We start from the raw sequence: 25,842 nt of genomic DNA, 5'->3' as shown, positions 1-25,842 counted from the left end.
ATGGGGTTAGATAGCTACAGTGGGAGATCAGCAAACATTGCTGACTGGGTAGGACAGTTAGTTCCCTATGCCCCATTGCCCCACAATCTGGAAACATGCTTGGCAGATCACAGGATGCAAAAATAGCACTTTTAATATATTTCCTTATTGCACACCGGAAGTAAGCCCACTACTCATTTTCACCTGATTTGCTCTCGCTTTCAGGTGGGCTATCCCTCCAAATATTATGGTATTTTTAGCGTTGTTACATGACTAACAAACCTGCCCAATATAAAATTATTAATCTCGTCACTGAAAAGTGGCAATATTTATGTGCAGCTGCAATATGCTTGGTCTTGGTACGTCGATCAATCTGCAGTGCCAAATTTAGGAAGAAATGGTACTGGAAGTTTCATAAATATTTAGTTATTGGATAAGAGCGCCTCGTAAATATTTTTCATTTTTCGCTAAGGTGCCTTGGTTGTTGCGACTTGCTGAAAACAGTCATAAAGGTTTAGAAAATATTGTTTTGACAAAATGTCCGAAATTTTTTTATATACTGTATTCCTTTTACCGCATGTAAATATGTCAAGGTTTATCTAGGTGTGAACATGGTGGTAATAATGCGCGTTTTGTGGGATGTGCGTCCAGAAAGAAGATTGCTGCACTTTCACTTCCTTTTGAGTACTGCTCTACGCTTCTTAAGGTAATTTTTTCTCCAATTTAGTACAACTGAGTTGCAAGTAGTATGCAAGAAAACACTCTTTAGTTACCAATGTTATTTTGAGAATACCAATTTGTTTTGTCCCCACCTCCCCATCGAAATTATCGTAAAATACTGGGCATCCGCCCAATATTTTGTAACAACGTAACATTTGGAAAATGCACAACAAACATCTTTACATATTGTTGACCTAAGGGGCACCCATTTCCCAGTTTTACATGGTTATGTCCAAATTTTGAGTGTGCACTTGCTCGGGATTTTTCGGTAAACACCGAAATCAAAGAATTTTTTTGTTTTCTGGTACTTAAAGATAGTATTGTGCAAACTCAATAAAGCCGACAAAAAAGAAAAAAGATAATGAATAAAGATGGAAAACCCAAGCTGATGGTGTAAGCTTGTGTATACATAACCTTTTTATTTGTGATTCATGTAGAGAAATACTCTATCATTCTGGTAATACATTTAATACATTATTACAAAATAGAGAGACACATTCAATGGTATAATCTTATTACTACTATACACATGATGAAATGAAATCACTGCATGCAATCATTTTCTTTTCACATAAATATGCCAGTACTGCGTCATTTGTTTCCTTCTCCATAATCTCGGAGACCCAAGCATCAATCGTTTCGACTCGTGAATGGTATCGAATGAGCAAGCCAGACTGTCTCCTGGTCTTTTGTTTTGACTCGTGCTGCTTGCCGCTTTGAATGCACTTTTAAAGTGAGCTCTAAAAATGGTGACGAAAAAAGAGAAAAATAGCAGTGTGCTGCTCTCAGTGATGCATCGAAATGGAAAAGTGAAAAAAAGGTCCGTCACTTGCCAGTTGTGTCCACATTCGGTTAACACGTCACAAGCTTGAGGTTGCCTCGTATCAAGTGTAATAAAAGACCTTGCCTTCTCATCTGGCGCATTCTTTGAGAAAAATGGGAGAAAAACTTGATTGAGCAAGGAATGAAAGTGGAAGATGACCCGCACAAATTAAGGAAAAGCAAACCATCTGGGGCCTCTCAATCTACAACTTGAAAGTAAGCAGATGTTTTGCCATAGCATATCCAAAGCAGCAACAAAAAGTGAGAGAAATAGATGTTTGCTTTTTTCTCATTCTTTTTTTTTTTCACCGATATACATACACACTTTGGGCGGCATCTATAGTACTCTGAGATACGGCAAGGGGTCCAGAATTGGCCCGCGCAACCGGAAGCAATTAATAAATTCCTCTTATTGTACAGTAAAATACAACACGCACTGGAGCTGCTTCCCGTCAAAAAATATCCAACCGAAGAAAAAAAAGCGAAAACAAAAATAAACGCTCGCTTTGCACATTGAAACCGAAACAACACGACTTGCCGTGCACTCCCGAAAGTGCTAAGGCACTCTTTTCAAGAAGACCAACCTCTGCTCCACAATCTCTCCAGAAAAAAAAAAAAAAAAAAAAAGATGATCGCCGGAAGCCACAAAAGAAAAAAAAAGCGCAGTGCATCCCCTGAGATGAGTGATGAGCAAGTTCTCCCTCATACACACACAGAACACTTTTTTTTTTCTCTCCCCTCGTTTGCACGGCGACGTCGGTCCGAAGAAACGCGCACGCGCGACTGTCCTCGGGTAGGTTGGGGTAGGGGGCAAGTCGAACGGGCGTCCGCGTTGCGGTGTTCGTTGCCCCGCCCCCCGGTAAGTTCTTTGGCAGTCTTTCGGTTGCAAGTGGTCCGGCCTAGAGCTTCTCGCCGGAGAGGTTGGTGATGTTGTAGTAGGAGTGGTCAGGAAAGCGGTCCAACTCGATGTAGTCGTTCTCGCTGACGAGGAGCTTGTCCAGGAGGCAGGTGACCTCGCCGAAGGACGGCCGCTCCTTGGGGTCCGGGTCCCAGCAGTAGTACATGATGTTGTACATCTCCCGCTTGCAGTGCTCGGGCTTCTCCAGACGGTATCCCTCGCGCACGCGGCGCATCACCTCAGCCGCAGCCAGGCCAGGATACGGTGTAGAGCCTGCGGCCGAGACGGAATAAACGGTGCTTGTGAGCCACCGCGGGTGCTCGAAAACCACGTTCCAAATTAGCGTAAAATATACCTAGCATACACTTGGGTCACATTAAAGGGACCATGAAATGATTTTTCGACTTGGTCCCTGCTTGGCTTTCTTCCTCAACTCGAAAGCGAAATCACGTGGTCGTAAGATAGTATTTCACCTGATGCGATGACTCCAAGCTTCCATTCTATGTTTTAAATGCACCGTGGAGCTTGTCATTCGCAAGTGATGATAAGTGCCGTCGAAGCACTCGTTGGCCTCGAGCGCGAATTTGAATATTCGTCAACGGATTGATTGTTGACGAGCACAAACATCCGAGCGACTCGGTGCTCGTGTCCAATGCGTCAGCTGGGTTCGGCCGACGTGCTTGGGCACTGTGGATGCTTTGCAGTGAAAAGGCAGAGAGCTTTCGAAGGAAGTAAGGTAACAACTAGTCTGCTATAATGTCAAATTTTCGTACCAAAAAGGAGCCTTTAGGCTTTCTATCCTTGTGCATATTATTTTTTCATTGGACCACTAAATGACATAGGATTAGTAAGATCCCAATATAAAATCATTTATCGCAGCCCAAAATTAATTTTATGGCCCCTTAAGTGCCCACCAGCAACATTTGAAATGTTTTAAACATATTAGCTGTCCTGTGTGAATCTACTGAAATCCACTGTATAGGGGGTGTTACTATAATAAGGCCAGCTGGCCCTATTATAGTGTTATGCACCAACGAGCTCAACTAAAGCCCATTATTCACTGGACGCCATATTTGAGGGTACGGTTTAGAGTGCAAACTCGGAAGGAGCTCACATTATTAGGCTGCTAAGGCCGGCAATCTTGGTGTGGAATGCACGTTGCAAGAGAACTGTGTAAGCTTGCCATTAGCACGCACTCAGCAGTCGTGCACACAGCTATAAACACCAGTGAATGCTCCCTATAGCTGCTACGAAAGCTCCGATACGTTATTGGACCCTAGTGTATCCTTATGTACCTTGCTCCTCACGTGGAAGAACCATCGCCAATGTCTGCTCGAAGATTGACACACTCATTGATTTTATACGCGCAGAAGCCCTCTAATCAATGTGCTGCGAGACTCGTGGTGGCGTGATGCAACATCACCGCAACTGCAGCCATCGGGCAGTCGCTGCGCGACTTGTCCGTCCAGCTGTCTTCAACTTATGCGGTTTATTAGGTGGCATGTCCAAGCGGCTGGAGCGATTCTGTGGCAGCGTGCTCGCTTCACAATCGGCGAATCTGGGATCGAGTCCAGAGAAAACTGTGGCGGATGTCAGGGGATCTCTTTTCCGAGCATTTGGCAATATCGACGACCGACGCCTTACAACCACATCATTTTGAGTTAGGGGTTAGAGTCCATGGCTGTAATAAGCGAAGGACGTGCCAAGTGCCCACACCCCAGACTCCTGAGACCACCCAGCTAACCGAGGAACTTGTCCTCGTCGGCCGCTTCTCCCGTCTCCCCCGTGCAAAGCGGCGAAGCCTACCCTATTGGTGCTGCTTCAGCATTTTTGCTCCTTTGACCTAACAAGAGCCCGTTCACCCAGTTTTTCAAGATAACTTCGAAATTTTTAGTAAGCACTTGTTCGGTATCTTACGGTATGTCGGTGCCACGCATTGTGAAGGAACACCCAAAAGTAGGCAAACAAAGAGGGACACTGCACGTAAAAGAGTTTCCTCTCCGGTTTATGTGAAAGTTCTCCGGCTCATTCATTCTGAAATGGTAATGGGAATATGGTACTCTTTTATGTTTTCAAATGTTCTTGATTACCTTGAACATTTGTTACTGCCCAGTAGCGGTGTGGTTACACATTTTCACTTCATATACTAGAATGGCCACATTTGGGCAGATGAATATCTTTCTGACATACTGGCAACATGCTACAATGCCAAGTCAACGCCTCTGAATGCACAACGGGCAGTGTTTAAATTCACTTGTACAACAAAAAAAGTATTGTAAAAGCAAGGTGGCGAACATGCCGTGCATGCCGGACAAACATTCAAGAATTAGGGTGACCCTTTTCCATTACCTACAAATCTGCAAGGATATTTTTCTTTTAGATCAATCATTTATTTTAAGTAATGGGTCTAGTTGATGGAACTGAACGAAGTTTAGAAATTAAGGGCATGCAACTGACCCCTTTCACGGCTCGCTCAAAAGATACAGTAGCCTTGGGCTTGCCAGAAAACATTTGTACCAGGGCTTATGAATGCCTCTGAAACATCCAGAAGAGCTCGGCCAAAAGGTTATGCAGAGAAGAAAGCTAAGATTGGAGTGGATTGGATACAATCTAGAAACAAGAGAATGATGACGATCGTCTTACCAAGAGTGACGATTTCCCACATGAGTATTCCAAAGGACCAGACATCGGTCTTGGCTGTGAAGATGTTGTCGTAGAGAGACTCCGGTGCCATCCACCTGATAGGTAGACGACCCTGCAAAGCGGCGTTCAATTCCAGGATTTGAAAGAGTGCAATGTTGACTAGACTGCAGTCGTGACTAGCATATCGTTGATGCAAGGAAAGAAAAATGAGAGAATGGTTAGCTGGTGCATTCTGTGGGCAGGATCCAAAGCGTTGAACCAGGCGGCTGCCGTGCCAAATCGTTCATATAGTCAATTTCACCACGAAGGGGGGTGCAAGTGCAATTGGTCATGGGCAGCAGCAAGGGAATTCCTACAATTCTTAAAGGGATACTTCAACGAAATTTGAAATATTCCCGTCGTGTTCAAAAATAGGTTGAATATGATCCACAATATTCGTAAATGACAATCGCACGTTTGTATTTTGATCCTGGTGGCTGTATTTTTCGTTATAAACGGGCCACTCTGGCAAGCGCTCGGAGAAGGCCCAGCTTAGAGCACGTGACATCCAACGCAATCGACGTAGGTCGTCTCAAGACGAGCAAAGCTACGGCGAGGCTGACGTCGAGAGGATGGCCTAGTCGTTCCAGCCACCGAAGCGGCTGCTTTTGTATGAATTTTGAGTGACGGGTTAATCTTCTATAATCTTCTAGGGGGACAGTAGCGACTTCTGCGACACACAAAAGGGATTGTCGGGAAGAGGGGAGTTCCTCCTTTCCCCCAGTCTCTCGTCGTGGCCGGAGACGAGACAACCTCCGTCACTAGCTGCCAAGGTTCCTAGACGAGCATTACAAACGAGGCGTTAGCGACATCCACCAGGTGCTCTTTGCTAATCGTTTAATTCGTATTAAAATTCCTTTTCGACACTTTTTTAACAAGATACAGTAAAACCTCGTTATAACAAAACGGGATATAACAAACTAATGGATATAACAAAGCAATCATAATTCCCCTTGCTTGCTAATAGTGGGAAGAAATGGACATTGGCTATAACAAACTAATGGTTATAACGAAATAATTACGACCGCTCCTTCAACTTTGTTATAACGAGGTTTTACTGTATTGGCATGTTTCATGTGATACTGCTCTTTTGAACACATATAGACCAAAAAATGAGCGCCGAAATTTCGTTGTAGTATCCCTTTAAGGGGACACACTCCCCGGGAGGGTCAACTTTTGAACCCTTGGGTTAAAATTAATTAACATTGCAGGGTAGGCTGGTGGTCAGAGGGTGCATAACAAAATTTCAAGTCTGTCGGTTAAATGGGAAGGAAATTAGAGCAGCTTCTATCAGCAATATGCCTACATAGTTTAGTTAATCTATCGTCAGAAAACTATAACAATGTTCAAGATTTTTATTCGCTAGAGATGTAGCAGAATGGCTATGGAAATTTTTTGTAAAAAGTCATTTATTTTTATAAATTTTCTCTTTTGCAAAATTGGTCAACTTTTTGGTCTTCTGTGTCTTCGACAAAATGTCAACATTTTTTATAAAAGACATTCGTAAAGTGACAAAAAAGTTCCATAGCCGCATTCCTTATTAAATTTCAGTCAGGAAAAGTGAAGAGCATTTTTCAAAATCAATTTTTTTTGCAGAAATATTTTTTCTGGGGAGTGTATCCCCTTAAAGGACTACAGGATAGCACAAAAGGGTAAGTGTATTGCTGTGTATAAAGACTTTAGTACCACCTTGTACAGGTGCCAAAACAAGCTGAAACAAGGCTTGGTTCTCGTCTCCTCCTCATCCCATATTGTGCTCATAACCCTTCAAGTATTACCTTCTAGCATTGCAGAATACAAATAGCATACTCGGCTCCATTCACCAGTCATATATATATATATATATATATATATATATATATATATATATATATATATATATATATATATATATATATATATATATATATATATATATATATATATATATATAAAAACTCGCACCAAACACTTGGCATCAAACCGACAATAAAGGCTTTGTAAAATTCAGTGCGGTTGCTTCAGTCAGTCTGATGGCACAAACTTCGGTCAGTGAGCCTCGTTGTGTCATTGCCCGTTTCCATCTCGGAAAGTGAAATAGAGAAACTGAGCAGCATGGTGATGCCACTTCTCTCTGAGAATTGTGAGTTGCGACTTATCTCGTAGTTCCTGTGTTGTGACAGGCAATAGATGACACTCACTCTCGAAAAGAGGCTAGACTTTGTCTTTAGGAGTTAAAAATAAAGACATTCCTACAGGGGCGTCGGAGGTGTTTGGGAGATGGAAGGGTGACAGGAGGGGGCAATTGACTCCCCCACCCCCTCCCATTTTGTAAACAATTCAATGTTTATAGTAAACACTATATTGTTACCCAAAAATGTCTCAAATGTCTAGAAAAAGCTATTGCCCCCACCCCCCTTGTTTCAATGCAACTGCATTTGTATACCCCTAAGGGTTCCCAAAACTGGTTCTAGTGGATTTCTTGCAAGTCAGGTTTGCGACAGGCTGCAATGCTCAGACCTTCTTACGTCAGCTTTAAAAAGAAGCCTAGCGATGTATGGCGATTTAGTATGTTAGCGTTGAATCAGGCATTACCTCGAAAGCAAATCGGTCTTACCTCTGACTTCCTCTCGTAGACATGGTTGGTTATGACATCTCTCGCAAATCCAAAGTCAGCCACTTTGCATGTCTTGCTCTCTCCAACAAGGATGTTCCTGGCTGCTAGGTCCCTGTGGATGATCTGTAGAAGCATGAAGAAAACAATGTCAAGCAGCGAATTTGAGTCTGCAACCAGTGTATCAAATGTTTTGTTAAACAAGCATAGAATTTACTTCCAATAGAATTAGAGCTTAGTAAACAGGATAACTGGGCGAGTTGGTATGGATTCATAATGGAACAGCGCGAATTTTTGCAAGGACAGAGGAAGGAACTGGACAGGACGAGCGCTCGTCCTGAATGGGCAGCACTCGTCCTGTCCAGTTCCTTCCTCTGTCCTTGCAAAAATTCGCGCTGTTCCATTATGAAGAAATAGAGTGTAATATTTCAAGTGCGTGCTACTAGTCCGACGAAGAAACTCTCATGTTTAGCTGCGGTTGGTGAAAACGTGATTTGAGCAAGAAACTTTTCGTAATAGTACATTTCTTGTAGAAAGCCCAAAGAAAATGTCATCTCACCCCTTTGGATGACAGGTACTCCATGCCTTTGGCCACTTGGTAAGCGAAGGAGGTCAGGTCCCTGGAAGTCAGGTGCTTGCTGCTCCCATGAAGGTTCCCGTACGACCTCTCCACTCGGCTTTCTCTTAAGTACGTCTGGAGCTTTCCGTAAGGCACAAATTCCATGATGACGAACAGGGGATCTGAAAGGCGAAAAGTTGTGTACGGTCAGCCTTTGCATTACCTTGATTTGAATTTTATTTGAGTGCAATTGGGTGTGTCATTAAAAGTGACAAAGCTTCTTAGAACTGGGCCAACCAGCTTAAAACAAAAATGGGCCAGCATGTTGCTTGAGAGTGTTTCAGTACAACACGCCGAGACTGGTCCCCATTTGCTAGCTTTCAGTGCATTCGTTGAAACTGTCAAGGACAAAATTTCAGCTCCTTCTCTTTTTTTATCTAGCAGTCTTTGGTTTGAAATGTTTAAGCTGGAAGCTAGACACAAACAAACGCAACACCTAGACAGGCAGTATTTTCAGGATGCAATTTACCAGCTAACCCGGTTCTTAGCACTTATTAAATGCTAAGCGCGTTTCATGAACATTTTAATAACTGAGGCCCGCAGAGGGTAAAACCCCCGCTCCTTTGAGTCGCTATAAGAAAACCGCACGGGCATGCTAGAAAAGACTCGGCATGAGCACAATACTTGTGAAATTTCACGAGGGTAGCAAATGAAAATGTGATGGTGCATGTGTATTCATTTCTAAACCTTTGGTCGTAAGCTTTTAGTTATGTGGCATTAACATACTTCAGATGCGCTCTTGGTTTTCAAGAAAAAATATTAAGCCACAATCACACTGCTAATACATTATACAAAAGACAGTCAGCAAAAGCTGTCTGAGGTGTGTTTCTTCCTTGCATGACGTTCCTTTCGCATTGGTCATACAAAAACTGCCTGCAGACATGTTCAAAGCATACACATGTATGAAGCAATCATGTTTCGAACATGCTTGGGAACTGTCCACACATAGTTCTGTCATCACATCAGCAGCAAACACCATATCTTTCTTATGACATACGAAAGGTGTGATTGCGGCTCTAGGGTCTGTGAAGGTGTCTGCTGCATCATATTTGAAAAAGAAAGTGTCCCAGCACATGGCACACCACCGAACACGTGTTTCACAAAGTTTGGTACATGTTTCAAGGAAGGGATGCAATAGCTAGTCGCTCGCTTCTTGCCTCCTCGTCGTCTGCAACTTGCATGGACAACTTTGCCCGGCACTCATTGAATGTCACCAACCGTTTAGTGTGCACTGCTTTCCACTCTTCATGTTTAAAGTGGCTCTACTAGTCCAGGCAACTTTTCCTCACCTCTGTCGGTGCAACTCCCGAGCAAGGTGACAACATTTGGGTGTGGGTTGATGAGTTTCATGACTCCCAGCTCGCTTAGAAGATCCTTCTTCTCCTTTTCTGTTGCATTTTCTGAAAGAAATAAGGAAGTGTTAGGAACCTTGGATTTGAAGTATAAGGAGATTGTGATAAATTAAAAGCATGTATTTAATAAATTAAAACCTAATGGTCATTGCAGAAATATAGAAGAGATGGTCTATTTGCCCATGTAACCGCAGATGTAAGGAGACTTCTTCACTCAACACAGTGGCAACATTGAAGCTTTAGTGATGGTATTATTCCTTGGCATGAGGCTTTAGATTTATATGCTGGTGAATTTTCTCTATACCACGACTGACGAGATAATAAATAATCATCATGGGGGAGTGATCAAAGCAAACGCAGTAGGAAATTGCAAGAGCATTGAAAATTTACCGACCTTTGAGTGTTTTGACTGCCACAATGACCGGCTCTTCGGATCCCGTGATATTCATGGCTTCGCATTTCCAAACCTGGCCGAAGCAGCCTTCTCCGAGTATACCAATGAACCTCAGGTGATGCCTGGGGAATTCCCATTTGTTGTGTTCTGACAGCTGGAAAAAATAAGAACATTTTTAGCTTTTTTATATGACCTCTGTATTTTTCAGACATGTTACAATTTGTACACTTTTAAATAAAATTGCCATAATGCTGCGCACCTGGGACAAACTTATTTTAGACCTATATTTGCAAAAGAGCAACTGAATTATTTAGCAGCTGCTGAGTAAAATCCCGTAGAATGCCTACCAAAATGAAGAGAGAAATTGTGAAATACATGGGGTGGGCGATCTTCGAAAATGTAACAGCAAAATTTTATAAAAACATAGGTGTACTATGCTGCATAAATTTCCATAGAACTATGTGTGGGTGGCACAAGAAATGAAGGGGGGGGGGGGGGTTAACGCTTTGCCGAGTCGCGCTTGAGAGTCGCGTGAACTGCACGTGTTGCAGAGGACATGAGCTCGGCCACTGTCCAGAGAAATGAGTGAAGAAAGTGGAATAGTAATTGCCGGAGCGGCGACCATCGCTGTTTAAATCAAAGAGGAGCACGTCGTGTTGAAGCGAGCAAATAAGCAACCCAGCAAAATAAGAAATTGTTACAGAAACCACTATTGTGGGTTATCTATGAATTGCGATAGCATTCGTATAGGACAACCTCAAGGACGACATCTAAGACAACGTCGAGGATGACGTCCTGGAGGACGACATCAAAAATTACGTCTCGGACGACCTCTGGTGAAATCTCATGGATGACCTCTATACTGCATCTCATAAGTTCCGTGCAGCAGAGGCAAAAGCACAGGCGCGAGGGCCTGGCTTTCATATTTGCTTTCCTTTCACGAGCACTCGCGAAAAAAAAGCACATCTGAAAGCCACGTGCCTGCGCCAATGCCTTTGCCTTTGCTGCATACAACTCCTGAGATAGAGTATAGGACGACCTCAAGGACAACGTCAAGAACGATAGTCTAGAGGACGACATCAAAGGTGACGTCTAGGATGACCTCTAGGACGACCACACGAATGACCATAAGGACGACGTCGAGGACGGGTGTATGTCAAAACGTCCCATTCGCATTTCGTCCTTTCTCGTTTGGTCCCATTCTTGTTTGGACCTTCTCGTTTGAACCTTCTCAGAACACCCAAACCAGTTTTGTCGCATTAGGATCTATTCGCATTTGGTTCCATTTGCACTAGAACCGAATGGCGCGTAGTAAGTTTTCAGCCTGGACCGGCTTCAACGCCTGGTAGTGTATACTGCAGTCCACTTTAAGGAAAAGTATAATATGGAGTGGGAGGGGGGGGGAAGGAGGGACTACTGTGAATGCACCCTCCAGCGGGCCAAGAAAACAGAGACATACAAAGCCGTGTTTTGACACAAAAGAGTATTTCGGTGTCTTACTGCCCAGCGACAGCTACCACTTCTGGAAAACCCAACGAGCAAGTCCTGACCTTCGCAGGAACTATTAGCCAAACTGCGGGACTAAAGCACATGTGCATGTGTACATGAGCGCTTGCATATAGGCGAGTTTGAAAGGGGGAGGAGCGGACTTGAAGAAGCTCGTTGGGGGTATATGGTGACCCAGAGATAACAATGACATCTCAAAGTGCCCCTCTTTGATTTTTTTTTTCTTGGAGGATAAAACGCGAACAATGTAACAAATGCGGCTGGCCCAACCGATGAGGACGTTTTAAGAATGGTCCTCTTGAGAAAGTCCAGACGAAAAGGTCAAAACAAAAATGGGCCCAAATGATAACCACCCATCGAGGACGACGTCAAGGTCGTCAGGTCCTTTGAAGAGGGTAGGAATGTGAAGAATTGTGAGAATGAGAGGTGAAGTGGTCTCTGCGCATACCTACTGCGCATTAGGAGGCCTGAAAGTGCAAGAAATTTGGGGGGGGGGGGGGGGGGGGGGGGTAGCTAAAGAAAGCTATTGCATTAAAAGGACGGGCGTGCGCACTGCGCAATTCTAGGCAGCAGGCACGGCGCGCTGTCAGCGAGCGCAGTGACGCAAATCGGTTTTAATCGGTCAGCTCTCCTGTGTTACCTGTGTGACATCACTTCCATGACCAATTTTTCGTGTCATTGATCTCCCAACTTCGCACCCCCTACCAAGTGCAGAGAAAGACAATGTTCTAGGTCAGAAGTGATGATACACACTGGGGCACCCACCTCACACCAGGTGAAACGGGGGCCGATACTGCAGATCGCAGATGCGCTGCGATAAATCCACGAAAACCCGCTACAAACTCAAGCACGTAGATCGCGGACAAAAAATGCTGGAACCTGCTACAAACTTGTATGTCACAGGAATGGAGCCTATGCAGCAGACTCGCGTTTCGCGGTGCGATAAATATGCCGGAAATAGCTGCAAACTCGCTTGTCACCGGTGACAAGCAAGGTGCGATCTGTGGTACTGGTACCACAGATCACGCAGTTGGAGTGATTCAAGTCTGACACTGCTAGATACCTAACGGGAATGGGAGGGTGGGTGATGTTTCGGAATTTTTATGTTATGGATATTTAGCCAACTAAACGGGATGGGCGATCTCTCGAGGGAAGGCGTTCATGTGAGATTTTACTAGTGATCAAGCACAAAAAACCTGGCTTTTAAAGTTCTTCGCATACTGCTAATGCCATGTTGAAACCACACTTATGTTAGAACAGGGTTGTCGTATCAAACAGCGCTTAAAAAGTGCAGCCAGGGAAGATGCTACTGCAATGCACATTGATTGCATCCTGTAGCTAACTTGTGTAACAGATCAACGAAAACTTATTTAGTCGAGTACACCTTTGCTCTACAAGAGTTGGTTTCTGTTGTTTTAGGAAAGAAATCACTGACTGCTCCTCTCCTTACCGAACTTAGGAAGTCTGGCTCGTATCTGTTGGACAGGGCTCTCCTTGCCCTGGGGTTGTACAACGTCGTTGGAGACAGGTCGAAGTTTGGAGAGAAGTTGCTGTCCAGTCTGTCCGTGGACTTTTTCTGCAAATGCAAACAAAAAAACAAAGGTTTTTCAACAGAGTTCTTTGATTCTTCCATTCTCATATCACCAGTCCAGCTTGTGGGTTGGGCTTGTGTATCATGGTATGTGTTAAAAAGTTCAAACAAATTTTGTTCATGCATGGGATGATAGGGTAGTTACTATGTTTCGGGGCAACTTTTCTGGGTCAGTTTAACAATGCATCTCAATATCTTGTATCTTGCTAAAATGATAAATTATTTCTGTATGCAGCCTACAAGCACTGTCTAACACTTAAAGAACATGGGCTGACTTGCTAGAAAAATCTTAGCAAAAGCAGTTTGAAAGGAAGCATGCAGACTCTGGGGCATGCAAGCGCTTGATACTTGACTTCAGGCGACACAACACTGATGTGCTAACCTTGGCAGGGCTTTCTCTCGCACAATCTTTCCTATGACTCAGTTTATAGTAAGCCCGCCCAGCAACGCAAGCAAAGAGCACTAATACCACCATTAAATTTCTCCAAATTTGCCCCTATACCCATTTTGAGATGGGAGAGCATTGTACCAGTTGACAGTTGTGTGATGACAACTAAGTGATGTACGTTTAAAGATCCCAGGTTATCAGTTGCACTAGACTGGCCAAATTGCCAATCCGTCTAAACCTCAATACAACAAATGTTTTCATTATTTTACTGGCAGATAACGCAATAATATTTATCATTCATTTTTTTTCTTCTACTTGAGAACATCATAACAAGAGGGTGATAATGAGCACCTTTAGAGCCAAGAGTCGTTCAAACCCTAGCATTCACAAGATAAAGACTTATGCCCCTGTTTTATGGGTATGCTAAAGGCCCACACAGGGGCGGATCCAGACCTCCATTTTGGGGGGGGCGGTTCCTCGGCGTAAAACGGGGGGGGGGGGGGGGGGGGGGGGGGAGTGTTTATATTTTTTTGTGGAGTCATCGTTTTTACTAAACTCTGATAACATTATATAGATCTTGAGAGCTTTTGTATCGGTTTACCTGTAGGGGATGAACTCTTTGAACTTTCTGTGGCTATGCACACCAAGGCACACGCTCCCATATTTTTGACTGCATAGCCTCAGAAAGCTGGGCATCTGGCCAACGCAATGTCTCTGCTCGTGCGGAAAATCACGTGCAATTGCAAGCCTACCAAAGCTATATTCACGTGCGCGCCATACGTGCCTGCTCGTCTGGGGCACCAGTCAGGACGCTACACTGTAGCGTCCTGACTGTAAATTTGACCGTAAAATTTACGGTCAAATACCAGGCAGCTGATGCTGCCAAACTTGTACAGTAAAAATAACGGTGCACTGTAAATCTGGTTTACGATAAATTTAAACGGGGACCGTAGAAATCTACGGTCAACCTTCAAATTTGCGGTAAAAAAAAAAATTTACAGCGCGCCGTTATTTTTACGGTGCAATTTAAACGGCGAGAAAGGTGGTAGTATTCAGGTTCATAACATCATTGTATAGTGATGTTATGAACCTCGACTGAACCAAGCACGTTTTGAAGGCTTTCAGCAAGTTGGCCGAACATGTATTGTTTGTACATGAAATGCCGACGTTGAAATTCATAAATGGTTTTTTGAACTGTTGATACCGGCATAAGAAGCGTTCCGTTGAACTTCAGGTACAAAAAAAACAAAAAACAAGGTCGTATTTTACTGCCTTCCTTTTTTCTCCTGCAGACAGAGACATTAACACGTCGTAGTTATCATTAGGGGATTGCATCACGTTAACAGCACCGTCTTCATTAGAATCCGCACTAGTCGACCGAGTCGAAGAGTCCTCAACCTGAAGCGGGCCTGCAGGCGATGCGCCGTCGCCCAAGAAACCCGTCACCCGTAAATGCGCCCAGTTCAAATGTGCCGTGATCGAACTATGATTTCACACCTTCTGACAGTTGGAGCACGAACACGAAAACAGAATACTGTCGGTGATGTGGCCTTTTAGATGTTTTAGCAAAGCCTCCCTTGTGTGGCACTCCTCTAGGCGGGAGGCACTCACTTGATCGAATGACGTTTTAGCGAACGCCCACGTTTCATCGAGCGACACTTTAGCGAATAGTCGGACGCCGCGAAGCGGCGTTTTCGGGTGGGCCAAGTGAGTTCATATTTTTGTAATGAGTTGCCGCAGACTGTCGCCGCGAAGCGGCGTAAAGCGCAGCGCGACGGATGGGTTAACGCGCGCCCCCGGTATTCGCTAAAACGACCATTCGCTCAAATGTCGCCGTTCGCTAAAATGTCATTCGCTCTTGTGATATGGACCCCAATGCCTATGTCTTCTCAAAATATGACACCTGAGAGCATCATACGTAACAAACTGGCGACAGCATCCTTCGTCCACACACTGAAGAATTCGAGAGCTGAAAACGTGCTCATCGAATTGCACAACCATCAAGCGTGCTTGAACAGAAACTACAAATTCTGCAAGTAAACATCTTTTAGAGTGTTGTATTTATGCCACCATTACACTATCCTTGCCAATCAAGCAGCAGATTGATAGTGAAATACCTGCCTCGAGTATCCAGTTGCCTTCCGCTCCAAATTTTCAGGTGTACAAAAATCCGGGAATGCCACAAACGAACGAGGACAAAATGGCGCGGAGACGGGTGGGAAGGCGGGAAAATGAACTGAACGTCAGCTTTTTCCACTTCTTTCCGCGTTGTCCCAACTAACGTTCCTTTCTTTTGTTTAAGCTTCTAGCTAGTCGCATTGTTGCTCTACTGTTTGCTCTTAGTTCTCTTTTTTTTTTTTTTTTCTATTTTCAGTTAAGGCAGTTACGCTCTGCGTTGGCGCGGCTGGCGCGGACAAAGAAAGGAGGTGAAGGGGCGAGAGGAGACTCTCTGGGTTCCCGCAGCTTCCGAAAGGTCAAGCGTGGTGACCAATTAGCGAAGCGCGTCTTTTCTTTCTGTTTTCTTGCTCCATGAAGTTTTGCATTTCCCTCTCGGTTTTTTTGCTCGTTTACGGTGCATTTCAGATAATTCCTCTTCACGGCGTACTTGTAGTTTTTATTAGCGTATAGCGCCGTAAATTTGACGGTTACTTTTTACAGTGTACGCTTTCGAAGCTAAGCGCTTGTGAGCCCGAGCATGCTGGGCGACGATAAAAGCTGCGCACAATGCCTGGTTACTACTACTGATATGTCAAAAAACACCTCGACCGCACGAACACTCGTGTGGGGGAAGCTCCAAAACTAATAGATTGCGTTTGTCCAAAGGGAAGTAGGGTAAGATGGGCCAAATGAGACGCGGGGCAAAATGCGACAGTTGGAGTGAAGGCACCCAACGAAAGTTTTTGTTTAGTGCCAGCTATCACCTAGACACAAGTCTCAAGCTTCACTGAGACGTGCCTTAGCCTGTTCACTTTGCGTGAGCCATAAATGACTGCCTTTGGCAAGTCCTTTCCGGAGAAAAAGAAATGCCGATTTGAGATTGCCGAGTTTACCGCCTGTCAAAGAGGTGCATAATTCCCCGCGAGATATCGCTTCGAGAAGTACGCCCCGGTTGGCACAGACTTTCTACCAAGGTATAATTTAATTTCATTCCTAAGTTTTATTAGCTTCATGCAGACCAAATTTGAGTGTTCAGAGTGCTTTTTTTTACGGAAATAATTATTCACGTAACGGGATATGCGCGAGACAAAACGCGACAATGTGGCATTGTATGACGCGTGTGTCAATAATGTACCAGTTTCCTGGTTGTTCCTGAGTCATATTTTCCTCTCGGTGTCTAGGAGGATCAAAACGTACAAAAGAAAGACAACAGGGGCTTCATGGCGCATAAGTAACACTACGAATGCTCTTGAAAGTGAAGCAACAGCGTCACTCCCTTCGCGTTGCCGCCACACTTTTTGGCGCACCAAGGGATGTGCTTCAAAAGCGAGCAAAAAGACAAAAAATGGAAAAAGCAATAACTCCACAAAAAAAAAAAAAAAAAAAATGGCGAGATGTTTGGGGGGGGCGATCGCCCCCACCGCCCCCCCCTTGGATCCGCCACTGGGCCCACATATTGAACTCCGTTGAAGAATCGGCGAGCCAGTGCTAGCCGATGGGCACACACAGACTTGAGATTGGGAGCTGATTCACCGATTCTATAATATTTTATTCTGAAGGCCTTTTCAGTGACTGTAAAACAGGGGTATCAGACTGTCCGAGCCGTGGAAAAACGCGCACACTCTGCAAGCGCGTTTTTCGAAGAGCAGTGATGTGATCGGTTCGAGTCATTTTGGAGCACCTTTTAGAGCAGCTAAAAGTCCACTTTGGAGCATAACCGCCGAATGCAGAAACCTCACTCAAACTACACTCAAACTGAAGGGCCCCTCCACTTCCTCGAGGAAGGCGCGAGGGCCGGCGCTGGCCAATCGCGACGGCGGATCCGTCCTCGCGATTGGCCAGCGCCGGCCCTCGCGCCTTCCTCGAGGAAGTGGAGGGGCCCTTCAGTTTGAGTGTAGTTTGAGTGAGGTTTCTGAATTCGGCGGTAAGTCTACACTTAATTTTAATTCCTACCGCTGCAAATATCAGATGTTAAGATTAATCTGTTGACCTGTCCAACGAGAGACATTGCCTACTTTGCCTTCCCCATGTGCAACTTTTTGTTATCATCAATTTCACGGCAGAATTAATGGCTTGTTCACACACCTGCGTTTGACTATGACCGGCGGAGACAATACCCGGTTTTAAGACTCTTGCGACGGCTTACGACCGACTGCATTGCTGCGCAGCCAGTCGTAAGCCATTTTAAGAGGCTTAAAAACCGGTCTTGTCTCGGTCGTAGACGAATGTTGGTGTGTGAACGGGCCTTAATTCCTTCAAACACAGAACTAGCTGTTGTGTGTATAAGTACCAAGCACGACAACATTATGCTGAATGATGAAGGACAGTAGGACTGCTGTGAATGGTTAGTTTAGCTACAAAGAAAAAGGTAAACCAAATAGTATATTCCATGAAAATCATATTAGAACAAAATAATACTGAGCACTCATGATGTTTTAAAAGTTGCAATAAATCTGGAGTTTTTAATTCATATATAAACAAAGCTTTTGTCATTTTAAATTATTTTATCAATGACAATTTATATGTAGGACTTCACAATAACAAAAAAATCATCATTTTGAACAATAAATAAGCCTTAGAAAATATTCAGTCGAACTCACCAAGATTAATTCCAAGTTTACATCCAGTTTTCCATCTAATCGAGTTTTCATTTACTCCATTCACTGTGCCCTCATGCAGGTTGAACCTATGTAAAAGTACTGACTAAACCAGATATGGTATAAACAATAAGCTTATAAAGAATTTCATATAAATTTTTCTGCAATACATAAGTATCCTTGCTAAATCACGGTTTTGAAAGAAAAAGAATCAATATTTTAGTATATTATTATGCTAGTCGGTTTTATTCAGAATTTTAGTGCAAGGTAGAGTTGTTACATCATAACTCGCAAAGTTCCCTTTTCTTTTCTTTTTTTATTATATACCCGATGTCTTGTTTTGGAGAAGTGCTTTCCCTTTACTACGTGGCTGCGACGCGGTGAAGCATGACAGAAAAATCGCGATGTCTACTTTGCTGTTTTCGCTTCACTGCACTGCACCGGTGCGCGGTGGGAAGCGCACTCAACGAAACTACATAACCCACCAGAACAGACCACGAACAGAGAATATTGCGCGACTTCCGAGTATAGTCAGTATCTGATGCAGAAATCAAATCGAGTAGTACGTTATTTTAATCAAAAGTTCTGAAAATTAGGACAAGCCTACCGTAACGCTCCGGCAGTTCGGCGGGTCTTCAGCTGTTATATTGTCAGTTTTAATAAAGTGAAATTACGGATTTAACGCAAATTCATCGCATTTTGTCTAAATGTAGCACTTTGGTGCAGTTTGGCGCAAATGGCGCAGCAATCACATTATTGCAAGAGCAAAAACTGCGTGACCGCATTTGTGAAACCGCGTGAGCACAGAAGTGAACAAGCACGACGCTGTGCATCGCATCGCCGAGTGGCGTAACCATAGCAACCGTCGCTGACGCTGTGACGTAGTGGCGTGGCATTCGATCACGTCAGAGCATCAGCGGCGGTCGCTATGGCAACAGCTCTTTGCGCAACTAGGCGGCGCGACGCGACGCGATTTTTGCTCCCATGTGCTTCACTCCCGAAGCGGCGACTCACCGGCTTGAGCTTCTCGTCCCTGTTGCACCTGCGGTGCATGAGCCAGAAGAAGAGGGCGACCAGCGGCGCGAAGCCGACGACGGCGACGATGGGCAGCACGGTGGCCGTCATGTCCAGTCCGGTCGCGGGTCCCCCCGTGCCGCCGGCCCCGTCCCCCAGGCCGCCGCCGCCTTCCGGAGGGCCCCCTTTCTGCGCTGGGTCTGCTGGATCCTCCACTGGAGCGTCTGGTCGTACCTGGCCCGGCCCTGGGCGGGGCGCAGGGCGGCCGAGCTCGCCTCCGAATATCGGCGGGGGGTCCTTGGGGGGCCGCTTCTTGGGCCCCAGGGAGGGCGGAGGGGGGGCAGGGGCAAAGTGGGCGGAGGGGGGCCCAGACGGCCCCCGGTGCGGAAAGGGCCGTGCCGGTACGCCGTCTGGGGACGGGAGGTCCAAGCCGTCCGCGCCGTCCTCGGAGCCGATGCTGGGCTTCTCCACTTTCACGTACACCTCGATCTTGGCCTGCATCGGAGAAGAGGCGACGACCGTCAGACAGAGGCAAACACGAACATGGCGACATGGCCGCCCCCTTGTTTCTTCTGCTCGTGCGAGCAAACATGAGCAAAAGTTGCGTTCACGCGCATGCTGCAATCGCTTGTACGCATGGAGCACGCAGCTGTGCCCCACCCGCAAAAACCTGAGCGCGGTGAACGCTTAATTGTGCGCGTGCGTATACGACTTAGTACGGGAGGCGAGTTTCCACAACGCTTTCGGAACGTGCATTTTACACTAAAGGCTGGTTCACACATTTGCAGGGGTTGCGTTCGCAAGCAACCCAAACGACCGTAACGACGAAAAGACCGTAACAACCGTGATTCATGGATTTCTTCGCGAAGCTACCCCTTGCATCCAGTGGCATACCAACTTGTGTGTGTGTGTGTGTGTGTGTGTGGGGGGGGGAGGGCAAACCAGACCCCCCCCCCCCCCCCCCTCCCCCGAGCCGGGGGTCGGTGCCCTTGGTATCCTTCGGGGCCTCCGGCCAGTGTTTGCCCTGCCCAGTGGCGGCTGTTTCGGGGGGGGGGGGGGGGGGGGCAAAGCACATGAATTGCCCCCCCCCCCCCCCCTGAAAACTGGAAGGGGGGGGGGGGGGGCAAGCGCCCCCCTTGCCCCCTTTCCGGTTGATACGCCCATGCTTGCATCGCTTGCCATGTTGTGTACGGCGGACACTTGTCCCCGTGACTCTGTCGCTACGGTTTCATGCGAACGCAACCAACGCAGATGTGTGAACCAGCCTCTAGTCAATATTATTGTTCTCTGAAGACAGAAGAAAGAAAAGCTTGCTCTGTACGTATACATAGGTTGCACTGACGTCACGTCCCATATTTTTGGCCTCCATGTAAGAGGAGGAGAGGGAAGCTGCTTTTGTAAGAATTTTGAGTGACGGGCTAATCTTCTATAATCTTCTGGGGGGGAGAATAGCGACGCCTGGGTAAATCCGGGAGGCATAAAAGGGGGCCCTGATAAGAGCCGAGCTTCTTCTTGCCCTCCTCTCTGGTGGTCATCGGAGCGCCCTTTGAATGACGTCAGGTGCAAGCCATGTATGCGCTGAAAAACAACAGGCTGAGTTATGGCGGCCGGGCGATTCTGTCGTCTTCACGCAGCAAGTCGGAACAAAGCATGGATCTACTGATACTGGACAGAGGAGGGCAGGCTAGAAGCCCTTTTACTTCACGAGCTTGCACGCAGGCAAGACCGGCGCCTTTCAAGAGCTTTCACTAAAGTAAAACGAAGGGTAGTTGTGTAATTCATCACCGTGCGTACAGCGGTCGATTCCCGCGTGGCCATAAGCAACACTTTTGGTGGCAAAAACAAACTGCGTGGGCTTAAAAAGCAGCGCCCACTAACAGCGGCGCATTTATGGAACCAAATTACGCGAAAAAGCGCGGGCTGCGAGCGTTTCCATAGGCCATAACCCGCATAGGCATAAGCAAATTTGCGAAAGGAGGCGCGAAGATGCGAATGAAAGCCCTTCGTATAAACACCAGTCTTCTCAACCTTAGAGGGGATACTTATACTCACAGTTTGATGGCCGTCATAGGCAGTGATGAAGAGGTAGTAGTCCGACCCGGCCTGGAAAGAAACAAATCGAAACATTATATAAATATCGTAATATACGACTTCACAACGTCTGTCGTTCCACATATCAAAAGGCCTATTTATGATGCATTGAACCGTACAATTACACATTGTACATTTCTTAAAGAACAACACAATGCTGATAAAAAAAGACAAAAAAAAAACGCAACCAAAATTCGATTTTATTTTTAGCGCGTGGTAATCACATGCGGAGATCTGCTCACTACTATCAGAAAAGCAACATCGCCCTGTTGCCAGCCTCTGTAGTCATCTTTCGGTAACGGCTGATTTCGACACTACTTTGAGCACGTTTTCTGCCTAATTTGCGTATTTGTGATCCCAGAGCCAAACGAACAGTCGATAGTTTACACCAGTGACATCACCTTCCAGCAGTGCGGCGTAGCAACGCAATGGCCACGCGTGCACTGTCGTATTCATCCAGGGCATCCACGTGCTGAAATCCTGGGCGCTGAACATGCTGTGGTACTTAATTTGTACAATTACTATGTCAAGCGTGCTTGTGGCACACGAAGGCCAAGTGTGTTCTGCAAACGAAGACCTGCTGTATGTGAATCTGTAATCCCACCACCACCCGTCAGCAACGACCTCTGGTGTAAGGTTTCTCTGGAGAAATTATATTTCGCAACGGCGATTTCATGCCCACGCTTCGCCACGTGGCGCGTGCCCGGCGTCCACGGTCTCCTCCTCCTACACATCCGTAGCAGGAACGTGTATCCGCTAAGGCAGTCCGCAGCTCTCGATGCGCCGCGGTAAGAAAGAAAAAAAAAATAAATAAAAGAACACCAGTCCATTGGTCCCCTTCAACGCGCTCCCGACAAAGATCCATCGCACTTTCGCCGGACGCCTGCTCGCGCGTGTGATCCGGTTGCGCCATCGCGCGCGCGCGCGCGCAAGCGTTTTATCTGAACGCAATGTCCCGAAGCAGTCTCAAGAGTCCATCTTCAGAGCGCAGGTCCACGGACATGGGCGTGCTTTCCCCGACCCCGCTCGCTCGCCTTCGAGACGGAGGAGCGCTTTTTGGGCGCCCTGTAATTACGGGCCCTGGCGAAAGCTGCGCAGGCCATATCCCGAATGCAAACGGTCGTCGGCTGGGCCTGGCGCGTGGCAGCGTTGCCCCCCCTCCGAAAAAAGGCTGGTCCGGGTGTGCGGCCCCGCTGCTCCTCTCTCGGTGCTCTCGGGACAGCGACGGACCCCCCCGTCCATTGTGAAGAGGGCCGCACCCAAGAGGCGCGTGGACGGGCCACATCCGGAATGCCCCTCCTCGTGCCGCCCACGGAACGCTTGTAATGAACTGCCATGGCGGGGAGGACGGCGAGGGCCCGGGGAACGCGATCTGGAGCAGGGGCGCCGAGGGGTCGCCGCCGCCGCCGGCTGGCTCGTGCCGCCCGCCGAACTTCGACAGGGTTCAGGACGTGGAGGGCCTTCGCGGGTGTAGGTGTAAGGTTCGCCGAAAAGCCTGTCCCGAGTGGACTGCGTGGGCGGGAGGTGCCGGTCGGTCGAGCACTTCCGCGGCTCCGTTCGGGAGGTTGGGGCGCCTCGCGCTTGTGCTTCGGTCAGTCTCGACGGCGCGGTCGCGTACGATCGCGTGCTATCGCGAACGTGGTGGCTGGCTGGCGGCGCCTCGCTCGTTCGTGTCGCCCTGCTCGTAAAGTTGGGAAATTTCCGGGTGTGTACGACTTGCGGGGTTTGTTACGCTCCAGAAATATGCGGCATCGGGGCGCCAAATTCTCGAGCTCGGCGGGCGGGGACGAGAGATCGAACTATCGCGTACCGATTTGGAGGGAGCGGTACCCAATTTCGAAGTCCGTTAGCAACTTTTTCATTTTCCGCGCGACGGCTGCGCCCGGTGTAACAAAGATGCCCCTTTCACTCTCCGAACACACAAGAGAACGGAGGAGGGAGGACAATTCTCGCTCAGCCCTGGCCTCAAATTACCCAAACCGTCTATCAGACGTGCTTCGCACCCTTTTTCGGGCTTCGTGATCGCATATTTGCACCGCGTGTGATAGCACTTTCCGAGGTACATACGCAAGGACGGCCAGTCACGTGACCCAAGAGCTTCCCGTTGACTGGTCCAACTGGCACGTAGTTTCCATGGCGCTATCGGCTTCAAAACTGAGTGTGCTTGGAGAAACCGGCCTAGCGCTGCAGACAGCTCCAGTCCTTCTACGGTCTGAGCTACAAAAGAGACTGGCTGCTTTGTCTGCAAGTCGCGTACGTCGGACAGCGAAGCCAGCTTGGGTCAGGAACGTCTCTCGAAGTTCGGACGGAAAGAACAGCCGTGCTCGAGCGCGCTTTGACAAAGAGGGGCGCTTTTGGAAGACGTCCCGACCCGGTGCTTGAAAGGAGCTGCCCGGTGACGTCCATTGTGTCCGCATCTAAGAACCAGAACGCCCTTCCTCAGGTCGAGCAGCCAAGGGGTCTCGATCCATCTTCTCGCCTGCGCATCTCGCTGTTGTTCTTTCGAAAAAAAAAAGCAAGAGTCGCGCCACGCTTCAATCGAGATCGCTTTTGTCTCGGATTAAAGGGTCGGGTACGTGACAGCTCGATCTGACGTTGATGAAGTCTGCGGGAGTGGAACGCGGTCTTCACTGGCAGTCCGTTGACCCCGAGAGTGAGAAAAAAAAAAAAAAAGCAACGAAAGGTGCCACGTTAGAACCAGCTGTTTCTTTTTCCTATTGGTTCAGAGCATCACCGTGACATCAAAGTTCCATTTTTAGCCGGCTGCGGCACTGAATATGGACCGTTCCAATAATCACCTTCTGTGCACTGCCATCTTTGTCTTCTGCAGAGCAACGGGAGAATCATAGCAAATATGGAGATAATTGAGAATAAAGGAAAAACTAATATTAAATACATTAAATAAAATGCAAATATTAAAATCATTTCAGCATGACTTTGAAGGATGAAGTTTGAGATGATCATCCATCTAACTAGAAACCTTCTGGCACCTCATGTAGGGTGGTGGAGGTATAATAAAGTGTTTCCGAGGAACGAGAACAGTGTTTTCCAGCTCGGGCAAATGAACTATAAGCATCGCAGATAGCTCAAACTTAGGGAGAATATGACGCTAGCGGTTGAGATAGAACGCGAGAGTTTGAGAACATGACGTCGCCTAGATCAAAAGATAATTGAGAACAACAAAATTTCTCTAAGAGCCGAAGTCCAGATAAGCCTAATATCGTCAAAACAAGAAGAAATGTCACTGTGAACGCCTGTAATACCTATTTTAATAAAAAAAAATATAAAAAAGCTTGTCAGCGAGAAATAAAACAATATCCTCTTTCTTGCTGAGAAGTGTTTTTTCACTGAAATAGGTGCGCTCCCACGGCGTCTTTCCTTGTTTTAACAAAATTAGGCTTAGGTGGACGTCGGCCAATAGAGAAATTTCGTTTTTCTCAATTATCTTTTGATCAAGGCAACGTCTTGTTTTCAAACTTTCGCGTTCGATTCTAACCGCCAGCGCTCATTCTCACGGAGCTTGAGCTTTCTGCGGGGCATATAGTTTATTTACCCGGGCCGAAAAACACGGCTATCGTTTCTCGGAAACGCCATGTAATTCTTTGTCTGACAAGGGCACAGAAAGCGCGCTCTGACACAGACGTCACCATAAGCCTCGATGATCTGCGCCTTGTAAAGTTCTTTGACATTTTTCCAAGGTACTGCCCCTGGATTTCTGTCTTTTCGAAGATTGGCGTGCAGTGGCAGTCACGGGCGTGCACTGCCGGATGTCCTGCCGGTGAGGAGTTGCATGAGAGGTGTTGCATGTTCCCGCATGTCATATTCATACACCGGCCAGATTGTCCAACGTGAACTTTCCCGCAGGTGAAGGGTGTTTTGTATAGACCTTTTCTGCAAGTACGCCGCCATTTTGAATTGACGTCACTTCCAGTATGGGCAAAACATTGTTTTGCCTTTGCCACGCCAATAGAAGGCATTTAGGATATAAGCGTAACCGTCACACTTTCTCTTTTTGCCTCCCCTTTATTTTTTTACTATTTGCAGGTTGAAACGTTTGATTATTTTTTCGTCGCCCATACCGGATACGCCTATTAGGTGGCTGGGGACGAGAGTACACAAAAAAGGTCTATACTATACACCGTTGCGATCTGCTTTATATCCTTGTCTGTCTATCGCGCTTTTTAGAATTGCAACATGCTGAACAGCTATCCCACGTTAATATTTTAGTAAATTTTGACATGAGTGATGGAAACGTGTATCCTGAATTTTTGTCAGTTCCACTTGCACGGTTGTCCGCGGTCCTGAACATGTCCCGTGGGAATTGTCTTTACCCTTCCGTACATAAGTCAGGAGATTCGAGGGCCAATGAAATAACGAGATATGAGACACATACAGATGGTGATGGGAACTGGAATCGACCTCTGGACAGCAGCGCGGGT

The 25,842-nt window shown here is 46.6% G+C and overlaps 1 protein-coding gene across 1 annotated transcript in view; it reads right to left on the bottom strand.

Moving 5' to 3' along the window:
• Positions 1–1,093: 1,093 nt before the first annotated feature.
• Positions 1,094–25,842, bottom strand: part of LOC120836739 (tyrosine kinase receptor Cad96Ca) — a 105,536-nt gene continuing 80,787 nt past the window's right edge. The window contains exons 4-12 of the mRNA XM_040205775.3: positions 21,365–21,415; positions 19,313–19,807; positions 13,016–13,141; positions 10,060–10,213; positions 9,603–9,713; positions 8,254–8,435; positions 7,698–7,820; positions 5,063–5,174; positions 1,094–2,692 (exon numbers count right to left, since the gene is read on the bottom strand). Coding sequence (XP_040061709.1) covers positions 2,421–2,692; positions 5,063–5,174; positions 7,698–7,820; positions 8,254–8,435; positions 9,603–9,713; positions 10,060–10,213; positions 13,016–13,141; positions 19,313–19,807; positions 21,365–21,415 — 1,626 coding nt within the window. The 3' untranslated portion in view covers positions 1,094–2,420. The remainder of the gene's footprint in view (positions 2,693–5,062; positions 5,175–7,697; positions 7,821–8,253; positions 8,436–9,602; positions 9,714–10,059; positions 10,214–13,015; positions 13,142–19,312; positions 19,808–21,364; positions 21,416–25,842) is intronic.

Source organism: Ixodes scapularis, unplaced genomic scaffold (genome assembly GCF_016920785.2).
Source record: "Ixodes scapularis isolate PalLabHiFi unplaced genomic scaffold, ASM1692078v2 PGA_scaffold3__209_contigs__length_174095766, whole genome shotgun sequence".
Lineage (NCBI taxonomy): Eukaryota > Metazoa > Arthropoda > Arachnida > Ixodida > Ixodidae > Ixodes > Ixodes scapularis.
The sequence above is the reverse complement of the archived record's forward strand: the minus strand, read 5'-3'. Positions and strand labels throughout refer to the sequence as shown.